Source organism: Pan paniscus, chromosome 9 (assembly GCF_029289425.2).
Source record: "Pan paniscus chromosome 9, NHGRI_mPanPan1-v2.0_pri, whole genome shotgun sequence".
NCBI lineage: Eukaryota > Metazoa > Chordata > Mammalia > Primates > Hominidae > Pan > Pan paniscus.
Window position 1 is genome coordinate 75862734 of NC_073258.2, and position 15094 is coordinate 75877827.

General features: G+C 42.0%; 1 protein-coding gene across 38 annotated transcripts in view; it reads right to left on the reverse strand.

Moving 5' to 3' along the window:
* The window catches only part of XRRA1 (X-ray radiation resistance associated 1), a 107763-nt gene that overhangs the window by 86105 nt on the left and 6564 nt on the right, over positions 1–15094 (reverse strand). For 7 of the 38 annotated variants that reach the window (XM_008967444.4, XM_008967449.4, XM_008967443.4 and 4 more), the window contains 5 exons: positions 13403–13500; positions 9511–9695; positions 6428–6499; positions 2929–3001; positions 18–115 (listed from right to left, as the gene is read on the reverse strand). In XM_008967444.4, coding sequence (XP_008965692.3) covers positions 18–115; positions 2929–3001; positions 6428–6499; positions 9511–9695; positions 13403–13496 — 522 coding nt within the window. In that variant the 5' untranslated portion in view covers positions 13497–13500. Of the gene's footprint in view, positions 1–17; positions 116–2928; positions 3002–6427; positions 6536–9510; positions 9696–13402; positions 13501–15094 lie in introns of all 38 variants that reach the window. The other 31 variants (XM_055094679.2, XM_055094677.2, XM_055094670.2 and 28 more) reach the window with 13 other exon arrangements.

Genomic DNA, 15094 nt, shown 5'->3' on the forward strand with positions numbered 1-15094 from the left:
CCCTACCTCCAACTTACTTCTAATAACTTAAAGTCTCCATATTTCACGTAGATAGTTTTGATGCCATTAAATGCGAGATCCAGTTCCTTTAGGGCTGGAAACATGTGAAATGCCTCTACATGGGGAAGAGAAAGACAGAGTCTGCAGCTTGTAAAGGACTTAAGAGAAAGATATTAATAATTACCATTTACTGTGTCCCTACTGGGTTAGGCCAGGCACTGTATAAGGTACTTCACATACATGGCCTCTAAATCTCTAACAACCCAGAAAAATAGGGATTACTACTTCCATTCTATGGCTGACTAAGGCTCAGCCAAGCTAAGTGATTTGCCAGAATGGAATTGCTGGTAAGTGAAAGAGCCAAGAATTGAATCTAAGTCTGCTCAACAGCAAAGCCCATTTTAAAAATTATCTTTATTAATCCTGATTACAAAAATTAAAACACAACTAAGAAAAACAGTCAAACATCACAGAAAAATAAAAAGTTCTGTTTAATCCCAACATCCAGAGACAAGTATTAAAAGTTCCATATATAGCACTCAACTTTTTCTCATGTATATATCAAAATACACATATACCTCTTTTAACAAAAATAGTCATACTGTACACACTGTACTGACTTGCTTTTTCCCTTAACAATGTAACTTAAAGATTATTCCATGTCAAAACATATAGATATGCCTAATGTCTTCTGATGTTCTACAGTATAGATATATCCTAGTTTACTAATCCATTTCCCCATTGGTAGCCTTTAGGCTATATGAATAAAAGGTAAGAAACTATATGAATAAAAGTTTCTCTCTTTGAATGAGAACTGAACTTTTTCTAGCCTTGTTCCTCTGGTAACCTGAAACCAATGGTACAGTAACTGCATTTCCAGGCAGTATCACTTGCGGTAAAAATCACCCTAGGTTGGTAAATTACATCTGGGCTAGGAGAAACTATAAATGAATGATAAACACCTCAAGGGGGCACCATAATTTTGGGCTTCCCTGTGTGTAGTGATTCCTATAATTGGATATATCCTTTGCAGAAACTCTAGGAGCTATGCCTATAAGTGTTACAATGTATATTGGCTCCTGTGAGGAATGAGATTTCTAAGCCAGGGTGGCTTTTGCATCCACCCAATGACAGTCTCACTGTCTTGTACCTGAGCTGACACTGGGGGCCAGATGGAGGGGCACAAAGAATGCCTCATGGATGGCTTTGGGAACTCCATTGAAGAGAAACTCCTGATGCTGTTGTACTGGCATTCTGTGTGGAATTACTTAGAGCCTTCTAAGTGAACCTGATGTTAAATATGGTAGTCTTGTAAGTCAGAATGTTCAGTAGAACCTAATAAAGGCTGCTTTGTGAATATTTCTGGATGTTTCCAATGAACAGCCTTGTACGAGTGTGTTTCTATAGAATAATTTCCTGGAAGTAAAGCTACTAGATTAAAGGCAATGACTACTTTAAATTTTAAGAAACATTACCAAATTACCTCCAAGATGCTACACCAATGACTATACTTCCACAGTTCAATGCAAGAGTATCCATCTCCCTACCAATGCTGGCTGTCATCAGCCCTTTTCACTCCTGCCAATATTTGACAGGCAGAAAACAGTATCTTGATCCACTGTAATTATTAGTGAGGTTGAACACCTTTTCATATACCTATTGGCCTTTGTATTTCCAGCCCAAGCTCCTGACAGACCACCCTGTCTCCTAAAGGGCAGGGACCTCATCATATGCTTCTTTGAAAACAATCTTCAAACTCAATGCAACAAAACTGAACTTATCCTATTTCCCTCTGACTTGCCTTTTCTCTAATGTGCCCTATCTCAATGAAATGCCCCTTGATTCCTCCCTCTCCCTACATCCCCATCAGTCTATCAGCTACCAAGTCCTGTGGTTTCTACTCCTCCTAAATCTCTGTCTGTCTCTCTCTCTCTCAATCCTCTGCACCCTTCTTGTCACAATCCTGGCTCAGGCCTCATCTCCCCTCCCCTGAAAACCTGAAATAATCTCCCAGGTTTCCTGGCCTCCACCTTCTTCTTCTCTTATAATCCACTCTCCTCACAGCTGCCACTGAGCTTCTCTATTTAAAACCCTTCCAAGACTCTCTTTTGCCTGCAGCATTAAGTCCAATTCACTCCCGGTCCTTGATAATCCAGTCGCTGCCAATCTGTCTAGTTTCAATTGTCCCCCACATGCTTCCCTTGCAAGCATACAAAACCTCTTCAGTCTTCCTGATCAGACAATGCCATTCCACATCTGCTCCAGCAGCCGGAAATGCCTTCTTACCTTCTAGTTCCTGAATCACTCCTATTCATTTTTCTGGTCTCAGCTTAGGTGCTCCTCTTCTCAGTTCCTCCTGACACTCTGGCCTGGCTTGAAGTCCCATGTATATGCTTGCATAGTATTTCCTGATTCTCTCTTTCACTGCTCTCCCCTCATCCTGACCTAACTATCTGTATCTGAGTCCATCTCTCTCACCAAACCATGAGCTCACCAGAGCAGGACTGCATGCACTCATTTCTAAAAGCCAAGTATTCACATAGTCCTAATATCCAGCAGGGGTCGCTGTGGACTTGCTGAATAAGAAGGCTTTATGCTCCTACAGGAGTACTTTACAGGCTTAGAAACATTTTTATACACCCATCTCATATGAGCCTGCAAGGTATCCTGCAAGGGGAGGAAAAAAAGAAGGGAATTATCTCCCTTGACAGATAGAGAAGTAGAAGATCACAGAAAAATGTTCTAAGTAGGTAGCGCCAGAGCAGGACTGGAATCGAGGTCTTTGTGCTCTCCAGCACCCAGCCTATTGTACTCCAAAAAAGAGATGTGTGGCCAATCATAGATGGATGGATAGACAAATCCTAACACACGTGAATGGCTGTGCTGGCTAAGAGGAGGAAGAGAGCTTTCAAGAAAGAAAAAGCTTACCTAGAGGCAGCAGGTTTTCTGAGGCATTGATATAAATCACAGAATGAAAATGCTTGAAGTCATTTTCCTTGGCCTGTAGGAAAGCATTTCAGAAAAAAAAAAAAAATCCACAAGATTAGTTCCCTGCCTAGAAGCCTTGCTGAAGCTTCAGGGCCACTGTCAGAAGAAACAAAGACCTAAAGGAATAAGGGACATCCTTAGCACAGGAGCAGCCACTTGAGTGCTGTAAGGGTTTTCCTGCTTTTTTTCCACTATGAAACATTTCAAATGTACAGAAAAGTATATGGAATGACACTCTGAAGACCCATATAACCACTATCCAGAGGTATGTATTTAATACAGCTGAATATTTTGCTGTCTTTGCTTTAAATAAATTTCCTTAAAGAAAATATTATATAGGGTGAACCACCACCATTACCACCCCTGTCCATGTATCCCCTCACTAATCCCATAACAGCTATCCTGAATTGGAGACTATCATTCCCATACTCAGTAGTTTTTGTGTGTTTGTTTGTTTGTTTTTGAGACAGGGTCTCACTTCCATTGACCAGATTGGAGTGCAGTGACACAATCTTGGCTCACTGCAGCCTCAACTTCCCCAGCTCGGTGATCCTTCCACCTCAGCCTCTTGAGTATCTAGGACTGCAGGCACACGTCACCAAGACTGGCTAATTTTTTTGTATTTTTAGCTGAGATGGGGTTTTGCCATGATGCCCAGGCTGGTCTCAAACTGCTGCGCTCAAGTAATCCGCCTGCCTCAGCCTCCCAAAGTGCTAGGATTACAGGCGTGAGCCACTGCACCCAGCTCCCATATCTTTTTTTATACTTATACGTGTGTGTGTGTGTGTGTCTATCAACTATATATAATGCTAGATACAGGTAGTAAAACTTTACGTTAAATGCAATAATATTTTAGGTATCATTCTGCAACCTGCCTTTTCACTCAACACTGTTTTTGAGAATTACCTGTGTCGATATATGCTGCTTTTGAAATTTACATATGTTGACAGATGTAGTTCTAGTTCAATTTTTTTTTTTTTTTGAGACAAAGTCTCGCTCTGTCACTCAGGCTGGAGTGCAATGGCACAATCTTGGCTCACTGCAACCTCCACCTTCTGGGTTCAAGTGATTCTCCTGCCTCAGCCTCCTGAGTAGGTGGGATTACAGGTGTCTGCCACCATGCCCAGTTAATTTTTTTATTTTTAGTAGGGACAAGGTTTCACCATGTTGTCCAGGCTGGTCTCAAACTCCTGACCTCAAGTGATCCTCCTACCTCAGCCTCCCAAAGTGCTAGGATTACAGGCATGAGCCACCACGCCTAGCCCTAGTTCAACCATTTTAATTCCTGTATAGTATTCCATTGTTTGAATATATTGCAAGTTTATTCATTCTCATTTAGTCTGTTTCTAAATTTTATTACAAACAATGATGTAATTAATATTCTTATACACACCTCCTCATCATAAGAGTTTCTTTAATGATATGCTCCTATCAAGCTGTGGGGAATACACAGCTTTATGAGATGGTAGCACATTGTTCTCCAAAGTAGTTAAAACAATTTACAGTCCTACCTGCAGTGTATGAGAAGTCCTATTTCTTTAAATCCTTGCAATTGGCATTATAAAACTAATTTTTGCCAGTCTGATTATTGTAAAATGGCACTGCATTTTCCTGATTATTTATGAGGCTGAATATCTTTTTCTATATTTATTGGCCTTTCAAGTTCCTCTTCTGTATACTAACATATTTATCTGTTGTCTATTTTTCTACTGGGTTTCTCTTTCTTCCTATTGTTTTGTAGGAGCTCTTGACACATTCTGGATCCCAATACTTTTTGGTTATATTACTTGCTAGTATCTTCTCCCAGTCTCAGCTTATCTTTTACCTTTGTTTGTGGTAACTTTTGTTAGATAGATATTTTTAATTAAATTTCATAGATATTTTCCTTTATGGTTTAACCACAAAGCTAGCAAGCATCCACTCATCCCGTGGGTCTCAGCTAAGCTACCACCCTCTCCAGGGTGTGTTTCCTGTGTAAGGCTGAGTCAGGGGCCTGTCCTCTGAGGTCATATTTCGCACTCTCGTGTTTCCCTCATTGACTGCATTAGCTAGTCCTGTCTAACTCCATATCCATCTAAGCCCAGACTCCTCCCTCTCTACTGGACTATATGCTCCAGAGGGCAGGCAGTGTCTGAGCCACCTCTGTACCCTCCAGCAAATAGCACAGAGACACACCAGGCCTCGGTAATGTTTGGTGAGCACGTGAGTGAATAAGTAAAAGAAGAACATACGGTATCCAATAAGGGGACTGAGCTTTGACCAGCCAAGTTGTAGCCCTCAAAAGGTGAACTGATAAAGAGACCTCTGAAATCTTCTATGACTTTGTCTCACCGTTATATGTGAACTATATATTATAATCTCTGGGACCATGTGCTGGCCTAGAATGGAGGGCCTCTCAGCCACAAGATGAATATATTTCTAAGGTTAACCTGTCCCTAAGTAACTCAATTCTGAAAACATGAGTGCTAAATGAAGTGAAGCAGAACCCTGTTAAAGGAGCAGTCTGCTTTACCACAAACTTGGCCATCCTGTGGGTTAGAGCCTCTACTCTATGGTTTATACAAGTAATCTCTCTTGGTATGCCACGAAAGCCAACATACCAAAGATGTATGTTATAATATCCTGTATATACACTGGGTAATGGTGGGTCACAAATATGGCTCCAAGCTGCCTATAAGCCAATATAAAGAAAGAAACATGATTCATTGCATGAGTCACAGCACCTGTAAGTTAGGAACGAACCAGCTTCTTGGGAAAACCATTATAATTGCTGGCATTGAAACTTACGAAATATCTCTTGTAGGGTCTTGTGATGGGAACTCAGTGTCACACAATGAATTATGTACCCACAAAATTACATGGCAAATTCAAAACCAGTTTCATAAGGCAATTTTCTTTTTTTTTTTTTTTTTTTTTGTGACAGAGTCTCGCTGTCACCCAGGCTGGAGTGCACTGGCACGATCTTGGCTCACTGCAACCTCCGCCTCAGGGGTTCAAGCAATTCTCTGCCTCAGCCTCCCGAGTAGCTGGGATTACAGGTGCCTGCTACCATGCCTGGCTAATTTTTTGTATTTTTAGTAGAGATGGAGTTTCACCATCTTGGCCAGGCTGGTCTTGAGCTCCTGACCTTGTGATCCACCTGCCTCGGCCTCCCAAAGTGCTGGGATTACAGCCCTGAGCCACCACGCCTGGCCCATAAGGCAATTTTCTTTAATTCATATCAAATAGGACAAGGGCAATATAAAATTTGTAGCAAAAGTTTGTGTCTGAATATTGTTTCAACCCAATAAATCCTTGTCTGACTCTCCTCTCCCTCCTTCTTCGTGACCAGATTTCCAGTCCCTAGGGACTCTGGAGGTGCAAGAGACAAACCACAACAGCCAGGTGCGCCACCTCAAGTCTGGCTCACCCCAATCACATCTTTGCTGGCTGACCTCACCTTGGAGAACTTCAGGCCACTCACATTAATGGTGCACAGATCTGATGGCTTCCTCACACAGTGGTGCTTCAGCTGGAACATAATACAAAGAGTTGGCTCTTAAAGCCCCTACAAAGTTTAATTAATCTATTACCATTCAGCCTTCTCTTGTTGGGCAATCATATACTTGTCATAATTTGTTTGCTTGTTCATTCATTCATTCATTCATTCATTCATTATTCATCCATTCATTCGCCAAATATTTACCAAACACTAAATTGGGCCATACGCTTTGCTGAATACATTAACAAACTTTCTTCTAATCCTAATTAAGCCCTTTGACATAAGTAAGATTATCTCCTCTTTTTAACGAGAAAAACAAGGTTAAGAGAAGTAATGTGCCTTGCCAAAGGTCCCACAGTTAGTAAGTGACAGATCTTACTAATCCAAATCTGTAATCACTAGACTCTATGCACTTTTGACTGCCATATGTCACCCGACATAATTTAAAAGTTAGAGGTAAATTTTAGGTTTGGAGCTTCCATTTATGTTTAATCAAACCTCATTCTTTTTTTGTTAATCATTTATTTATGGTACCCACCATGTTTAGGCACTGAAAGGCATTGGGAAGACAATGAAGAAAAAGCAGAGACATTCCATAACCTCATAGAGCTTACAGTGTCATGGGAAGCCAAGTAGCAAGTACGTATTTATAAATGTGATAAATATTTTAAAGGAGAAATTTAAGATGCTATGAGACATATAACAGGAGGTCCTAACCTCAGTCTGAATGAGGAAATACTTACTTGAGGAAGTAATATTTCAGAAACCTAAGAGCTAAATAGGTCTCATGAAAGTGGGTAGTAGGGATTATGAAGTCTACCAAGGCAGGAAAAAGCAAGGTGCTTCTGAGAGGATGAAAAACAAGATAAGGTTAGTGAGACGGCCATTAGATCATATAAGTCCACGCTGGCTCTATAAAGGAGCGTGGATTTTATCCTACGACAAATAGAAAGCAGATTTTTAGCAGGGGGCTGATAGTAATTTTATAAAAATTGTAATGTCGGATACACATAGACATATCAGACAGAGTACATCACATAGATGAGAAGACAGGAAAGGAAGGGGAAAGACGAATGTACCAGATTGGTTAATTACTTTCCTAATAACCACTACTCCTCCTTGTTAAAGAACACAAATGTTATTCACATTTCTCCAAATGGAATGTTCTTAAGCCACAGCTCCAAGCAATAAGTCGTGATCTGTGTAAACCAATCATGGAGGTCTCATTCCCCTAACTCATGACTGTTCGGGCATGTTATATAGGTCTGGATAATGAGATACTGGCTGCTTGGAGTTGAGGAGGGGGACCGGTTTTGGAAAGCATTTTCTTACTTCTGAAAAGACATTAGTCAGTAACAATCCCTTCTCTACCTCAGGATGTTATATTCTGTATGTGATGACCACAATTGCTGCAGCCATCTCAGGATCATGAAGGCAATCAGCCCAAGAGGACAAGATAACATGTAAAGTGGCACAGCACAAAGACAGAAGGAACACAGGCCTTGCAAGACGTCATTAAGCCTGTAAATTAATCTACCCTAAACAATGCCTCTGGCTTATTTTTATGTGAAATAAAAGCATCCTAATTAGTTTACAACATATAGAAAGTTTCTGAATTAGTCCAATAAGAGATGATGGTGGCCCAGATAAGGGTCATGGCAGTCGAGATGAGAAGACAGATTTGACAACTATCTTGTAAAAGTGCCAGGACTTGGTAAAAGTTGGGGTGGGGACAGTGTGGGAGAGGCAAATGTCAAGGATAACCTCAGGTACTGGCTTGGCGACTGGGTAGATGGTAGTGCCAACAGAGACAGTAAAGTAGATACTGGAAAAAAGAGGTCTGTTTTGGGATTTGGAGTAGGAGCATTGGTGCTGTAATTCAACTGTCAATGAAACATTCAAGTGGAACTATCCAATAGGCAGAGTGGATACCCCATGATTCTGAAAAACATCCTTGTTGCTCCTGTCTCCCATGGTGGCAAGACAGGTAACAAGCCGTATTTATTGAATATGGGAATGTATAAATATTTGGAAACAAGGGAAGAAAAAAAGGCCACTATGGGAAGTGTTTCTGCCCCTCCTCAGTATAATTATTTCAGTCCTCCTCATTCCCAATGAGAAGTGGACCTAATAATGAAACTGATTCCACAGGACTGCAAAAAGCTTATACTACCCACTTGAGGTGAGATGAAACCAACAAAGTTCTCTTTCAACATCTGATCTATGCAGGCACCCATCTCTTGGGAACCATAGCAGAATCTGGAAACAAAGTAGGCAGCCAGGGAGTTCTTAGGGAGCTATGAGAACTCGACTGCACATTAATATTGATTTACAAAATGCATCCTTCTTAGCAAAGCCACTGAGGCATTGCACAGAGCCGACGTGAAACTACCTGGCTGGTCTCCAACACAGCCACCCCAGTCCTCTTTGTAAAGCCTGCCCCCGGCACTAAGTAATATCTGGTCAGCTCCCCTGGCTTTCAGCCAGACACTAAAGTCAAAGGACAAAGGCTGTGGGAGAGCAGGACCCAGTCCCACTCAATCCTGTAGAGATCACCCCAAAGAGCAGAGCAGGAATCTCTCAACCCTACTAGGTGCTGGAATGCAATTTTCAATTGACTGTTTCCCCTGACCTGCTCCTTTGCCTCTCCAACTCAGTAAGAGTTTTTACCTCATATAATGTAAAAGTACAGGCTTTGGAGTCAGTAGACCAGAGTTCTAATCCTGGATCAGCCATTTACTAGCTGTGGAACCTCAGCCAAGGCAAACTACTTCTTGGAGCCTCAGTTTTCCCATCTGCCCAATGGCAACAACACAAAAGGGACGACAATACCTATCTCACTAGGTAGATGTCAAGAAAGCTTTACATGTCAAGAAACTTTTGGGTCCCTTCATTATCCTGGCTGTACTCAATTTGCCAATATCACTCTTAACAGTTTGGAGTAGATTGGGGGTAGTTGTGCCAGAGCAGGGCAAATCCTTCCCCACTTCCTCCCCACCCTAGCTGATGTGCTGGCCACTCCAGGATGCATTTAGTCTCACCAGAAAAGCCTGGTCCAGGATACGTCCAGGAAGGTCCACCTGATTTTCCCGCCGAGACCCTTTCTTCCCCTTGAACTCAAAAGAAGTCGCCTTCAGGCTTTCCCGACGTTCAGCTTGTGCTCCAACCAAACCCTTGGGCTTCTTCTTGAGGTTACCTTTCTGAACCACCAACCAGTGTCCTTGGCCTGTTGAGAAAATTAGAACAGTGAAAAGGGGAAAACTCCAAAGCTACAACGAGTGCAGTTATAGACTTTGTTTATAATACTAAAACCAAAAATAGCTCCTGATTATCTAACATGCACCAGATACAATACTGCAGCTGGGGGTAGGGGAGATATCTACCTATCTATGTCATTTAATTGGCCTCCAAACCCAATGAAAAACATGTCACTGTCATGATTTTATACATGAAAAGGCTGCGACAAAAGGAGGTGGAATGACTTGCCAAATTCCTTCCTTCACCTTTTTATCTCCAAATTCTATTATTCCTTCAAAAACTAAGATCAAGTATTTCCTGTTCTGTGAAGTCTTCCCTTTTGCCCCTCAGTAGAGCTGATCCCTCTTTCTCATGCATGCCAGTTACTCTCCTATTGGTCATCTCTTGAGTAAAGCCCAATGTGTGACCTCAACTCAATAGGTTCCATCTTCCCAGACCTCTATCAGTATACAGAAAAGATGGTGTTAGAAACTTGGAATAAGAAAATGTAGGACAGATGGCATTAAAAAAAAAAAACCTAATAATACATGTCTACTGTAGAAAGAATTTTAAAATGTATATAAGCAAAAAGAATATGAGGTTTACTAGTAAGCTCACCAAACAAAAATCATAACATATTTTGGAATCTGTTCTTTCTCACACCAGCAGTTTATTTGCTGTGTGGTATTCATTGCAATCTGTAATTATTTTATTTGTTCACTTATTCATTGTCTGTCTCCCTCTCTAGAGTGGAAGCTCCGTAAGAGCAGGGACTTTATCTGACTTATTCATCTCAGTATTCCCAAGGCCTGCACAGAGCTCACCGCATTGTGACTGTTGCTGAACAAATGACTGAATGAACCCTGTCTTATAGCCCCTGCCCACAGAGTCATCCATTCCTATCTTTTCTGAGCATCTACTTTATGCTGGGAACTGGGAGTATGAGAATGAATAAAAAGGAAGCCCTAACTCAAAGGAGTCATAATAATATAACATCTTATATTATATACAATAGTATAATAATAATATAAGGGGTGCTGTGGGAACCAGCTTTGTGCCTCTAACCACTGGCTGTCTTCTGGAAAAGCCCACTATCTCTGCCTTGGGGGCTTGCCCTGGCTCACAGACCACTGCTGACAATCCTGCTTCTTGGATGCAGTTCCTGCCCTGTGTCTCATATGAGTCATTTCCCATTTCCATTATGGGCCTGATACTCCAGTTACCCCATTTCCCAGGGCTGCCCCCATCTGGGGCATGAACTTTGCTTCTACTTTATCCTATCTTCATATCCCTGACTCCTGGGGACCTCAGTCTGAGTTGGTGCCAAAACCCCCAACAAGGCCAGAAAGGAAGGTTCCGAGTGTGTCAGGAGATCAACAGGAGAGAAAAGAGACTATGCAAATATCCTGTTTCTCATCATACTTTTACCCACTTATTCTAGTATCTGTGATGGTTAATTTTATCCATCAACTTTGCTAAAGCTATTATATGCAGTTATTCAATCAAACACGAATCTAGGTGTTGCTGTGATGGTATTTTGTAGATGTAATTAGTATTTACAATAAGTTGATGTTAAGTAAAAGAGATTATCCTTGATAATGTGAGTGCCCTCACCCAATGAATTGAAAGACATTAAGAGCAAAACAGGTTTCCTAGAGGAAGAGGAAATTTTGCTTTAACACTACAGCTTCAGCTCCTCCCCAGGGGTTTCCAGCTTGCCAGCCTGCCCTACGAATTTTGGACTTGCCATCCCCCACAATCACACAAAGTCAATTCCTTGAAAAAAAAAATCTTTCTACCCACCTACCTACCTATCTCCTACTAGTCCTGTTTATCTACTACCAGTTCTGTTTCTCTGAAGAACTCTAATGCAACATCCTATAATGGTTCTTACCTACAAAAATTATTACTGTAGTGTTTGAATAGTGACTTTCTATTTCCCTCATTCCTTCTACATTTTCTAGTTGGAATTCTACTATAAGAAAGAGCTGGCTGGGAGTGGTGGCTCATGCCTGTAATCCTAGCACTTTGGGAGGCTGAGGCGGGTGGATCACTTGAGGTCAGGAGTTCGAGATCAGTCTGGCCATCATGGTGAAACCCCATCTCTATAAAAAATACAAAAATTAGCTGGGCATGGTGGCAAGTGCCTGTAATCCCAACTACTCAGGAGGCTGGGGCAGGAGAATCTCTTGAACCTGGGAGGCGAAGGTTGCAGTGAGCCAAGATTGCACCGCTGCACTCCAGTCTGGGCAACAGAGAGAGACTCCATCTCAAAAAAAGAAAAGAAAGAGCTATTTTGTTTCCCCCACATATTTACATATTCAAATATTTATATTAGTAGACTCATTTATTATTCCATGGTTTACAACCCAATTCCGCCATTATTTATTTCATTGCTCAAACTGTCCCAGCTTTGGTGATTGGGAGCACCTTCAAGTCAGCTGCATCCTTTCAACATGCCCTCATTATTTTCCTGAGCACTTCTTTACTTCTGGCACCATAAGATACTCCAACTCAACTTGTATTTTTTCTGCCCTAGTCCTGCAAACAACTATTTCTCCAAGAAGCCCATGTTCTTTTCACTGGAGAATGGTATTTAGAAAGCAAGATGTAGATACTAGGTATGCTTTTTGCTGCTGAGGTGTCATTGCTGTCAGTGGACTGGTAAATATACATATGTACACTAAAACATATAGATATATACAACTATATTTATTTCTGTAGCTATCCATATATGTGTGTCTGTGTGTGAGAGAGTGACATAGACAGAGAGAGAGAGAGCGAGAGCAAGAGAGAGCGAGAGCAAGAGAGAGACAAAGAGAGAAACTATGAGCTCACACTGATAGCTCCATCTGAAGGTGTCTGATAGGTAGGTGGCCAGGGAAAGTCTCTGTGTGAAAAACAAAATCACTCTAGAGAAGCAGAGAGGACAGGCAGGAAGAGAAGTTCCTTCCAATATTCCATATACAGAGTGACCAACAAGTTACAACATCTGGAGTAAACAAGGTTTACTTCTCCTTTGCCCTACCCTTTCAAAGCAACAAATCCAATCCAGAGAACCAATACTTAGTGTTTCACCTATAGGGCTCTTATTACGACAATTCCCTGCTCCAGGGAAGTTTTTAACTAGATAAATATTTGAAAATCTACCTGGCAGAGTCGAATTTAAGCCATTTTATTTAGGAGTTTGGCAGACCATGATCACTCATCAAATAAGAAATACAGACAGGAAGACAGCTCACGAGAGGATGGGCCCTGAGGACTAGGGTAGTGAGACATGCTTTACTGGAAGAAGTAGAAGAAGAGCTGGGATTTGTGGAATGGGAAGAGTTTGGCTAACAAGAATGAGGGCTGGAACATCCAGGGCAAATAAAAAAGCTATGTGAAAAGCAAGCACCGTGGAATAGAGCATAAATAAAGAAATGGGTTATCACAGAGGATAAGAGCAGGTTAAACTCAGAATGACACAGAATGCCAGTTAAAGGAGTTAGCAATGAGAAGTCACTGAACAGAAGGGGCACTGTGGTTAAATATGCACTTTAGAAGTCCCACGGAGGCTACTAGGACTGGAGGGGGAAGGATTAGGTAGAGCCGGGAACAGTAGTGAAGGGGTTGGAGAAGAACAAGTAGATGTGAGATGGTCTAAAGCACGAGCTAGGTATGAGGAAAAGGTAGCAATTTGAGAAGTCACCTGACCTTCCTCCGGCACGCGAAGCAGATTTCTGGCTGGGAAGCAGTTGTTCAGGTAAGGCTTCCCATCATCCAGCTTGTAGATTCCTGAGAAGGCCATCTCCCTGAGAGCCAGGCAAGGAAAGCAAGGAAGCAGAAGAGTGAAAAGGCACAGCAGAGCACTCTTACTCCAGTGCAGCTCATGAGCCCACCAGGACCACCACACCCGCACACACCCTGCCTCCGACACCCTGGAGGCCCCACTGCCCTTGCTTCAGAAATGGGCTGGCTGTTTACATGAAGAGAGAAACAAGACCCTGGGTTTTTCAGTTCAAATCAATCCTAACCCAATGGAACCCTAGAAAGAACATGATCCTCCAGCTCAGACATGGTTTGAATCCTGGCTCTGTCTTTCCTTGCTCTGTGACTGGGCAAGTTACTCTACTCCTCTGAACTTCAGTTTCCTCACCTGCAAAATGGGGGTTATAATACCTACCTTAAAAGACAAATAAGAGGATCAAGTGAGAAAGACAGTGCCTAATACATATTAAGTCTGTGCTAGATGTTTTCTTTGTTTTAACAAAGTTCAGAGAAGAGGCTCACATTTTAGAGAAAATAGTGTATAAATAATGAGACTTGAACTGGATAAATAGTATTTGAGGGATTGAGTTTTCTGATAGAGAGAAGGATAAACATTCCAAACAGCAAGGGCCACAGGAGGGCAGTTGTGCACAGTAAAGAAACAATGTGACCCAAGAAGGAGAGGGATGTATGTTTGGTAGTCTTGAACAATAAAGCTGGACAGGAAGGATGGTGCCTGCTCCTGAAGGGCTTGAGGTACCAGGCTAGGAGCTCAGGCTTCATCTTGTAGGTGACTGAGAGCCATGAATAATTTCTGAGCTGGACAGAGCCATAATCCAAGCTGTACTTTACAAAGAGAGATCTGACAAAAATAGCAGTAGGTGAAAGTGGCACCCAGTGGCAACTGGGATTGCAGTTAGGGGAGTATTGCAGCAACCCAGGGATAGCTGATGAGAGTTCATGTTAATAAACTAAAGAATTAAAAAAAGAAGGATGGACAGAAAAAAGGAATGAGAAAGGGAGGGACAGTAGAGAAAAAGAGGAGCAAGACCAATTAGAAGTATGAGCATTTCATGTGTGGACACAGCCTAGGCAACACAGTGAGACCCTGTCTCTGCAAAAAATTAAAAAAATTAGCCAGCACAGTGGTACATGCCTGTGGTCCCAGCTACTTGGGAGGCTGAAGTGGGAGGACTGCTTAAGCCCAGGATGTCCAGGCTGCAGTGAGCCGTGATCATGCCTGGGTGACAGTGAGACCCCATATTTAAAAAAAAAAAAATGTGTGGACAAAGGAGGAGAAGCCCCTGGAGGATTCAGAAAAGAAAATAATTTTAGAGAAGTAGGAGAACCGGGGGGTGGAGAGTGGGAGCTGCCAAGTAAGCCAAGGGAAGCGAAAACTCTATGAAAGAGGCAGGGAAGTCAGGCAAGGTGGGGACCGAAAATAGGCCATGAGCAAGTAGGAGGTCAGTTTCAGAAGAAGGGTGGAGTTAAAGTCAGACTTTATGTATGAAAGAGTGAATGGAAGGCAAGGGAATACAAAAAGTGAATATAAGCAAGTTTTTCAAGACGCTTGATTGTGAAAGGGAGAAAAGCAAGACAGCAGTGAGATGGAAGGTAAAATTGGGAGATGGGTGAATA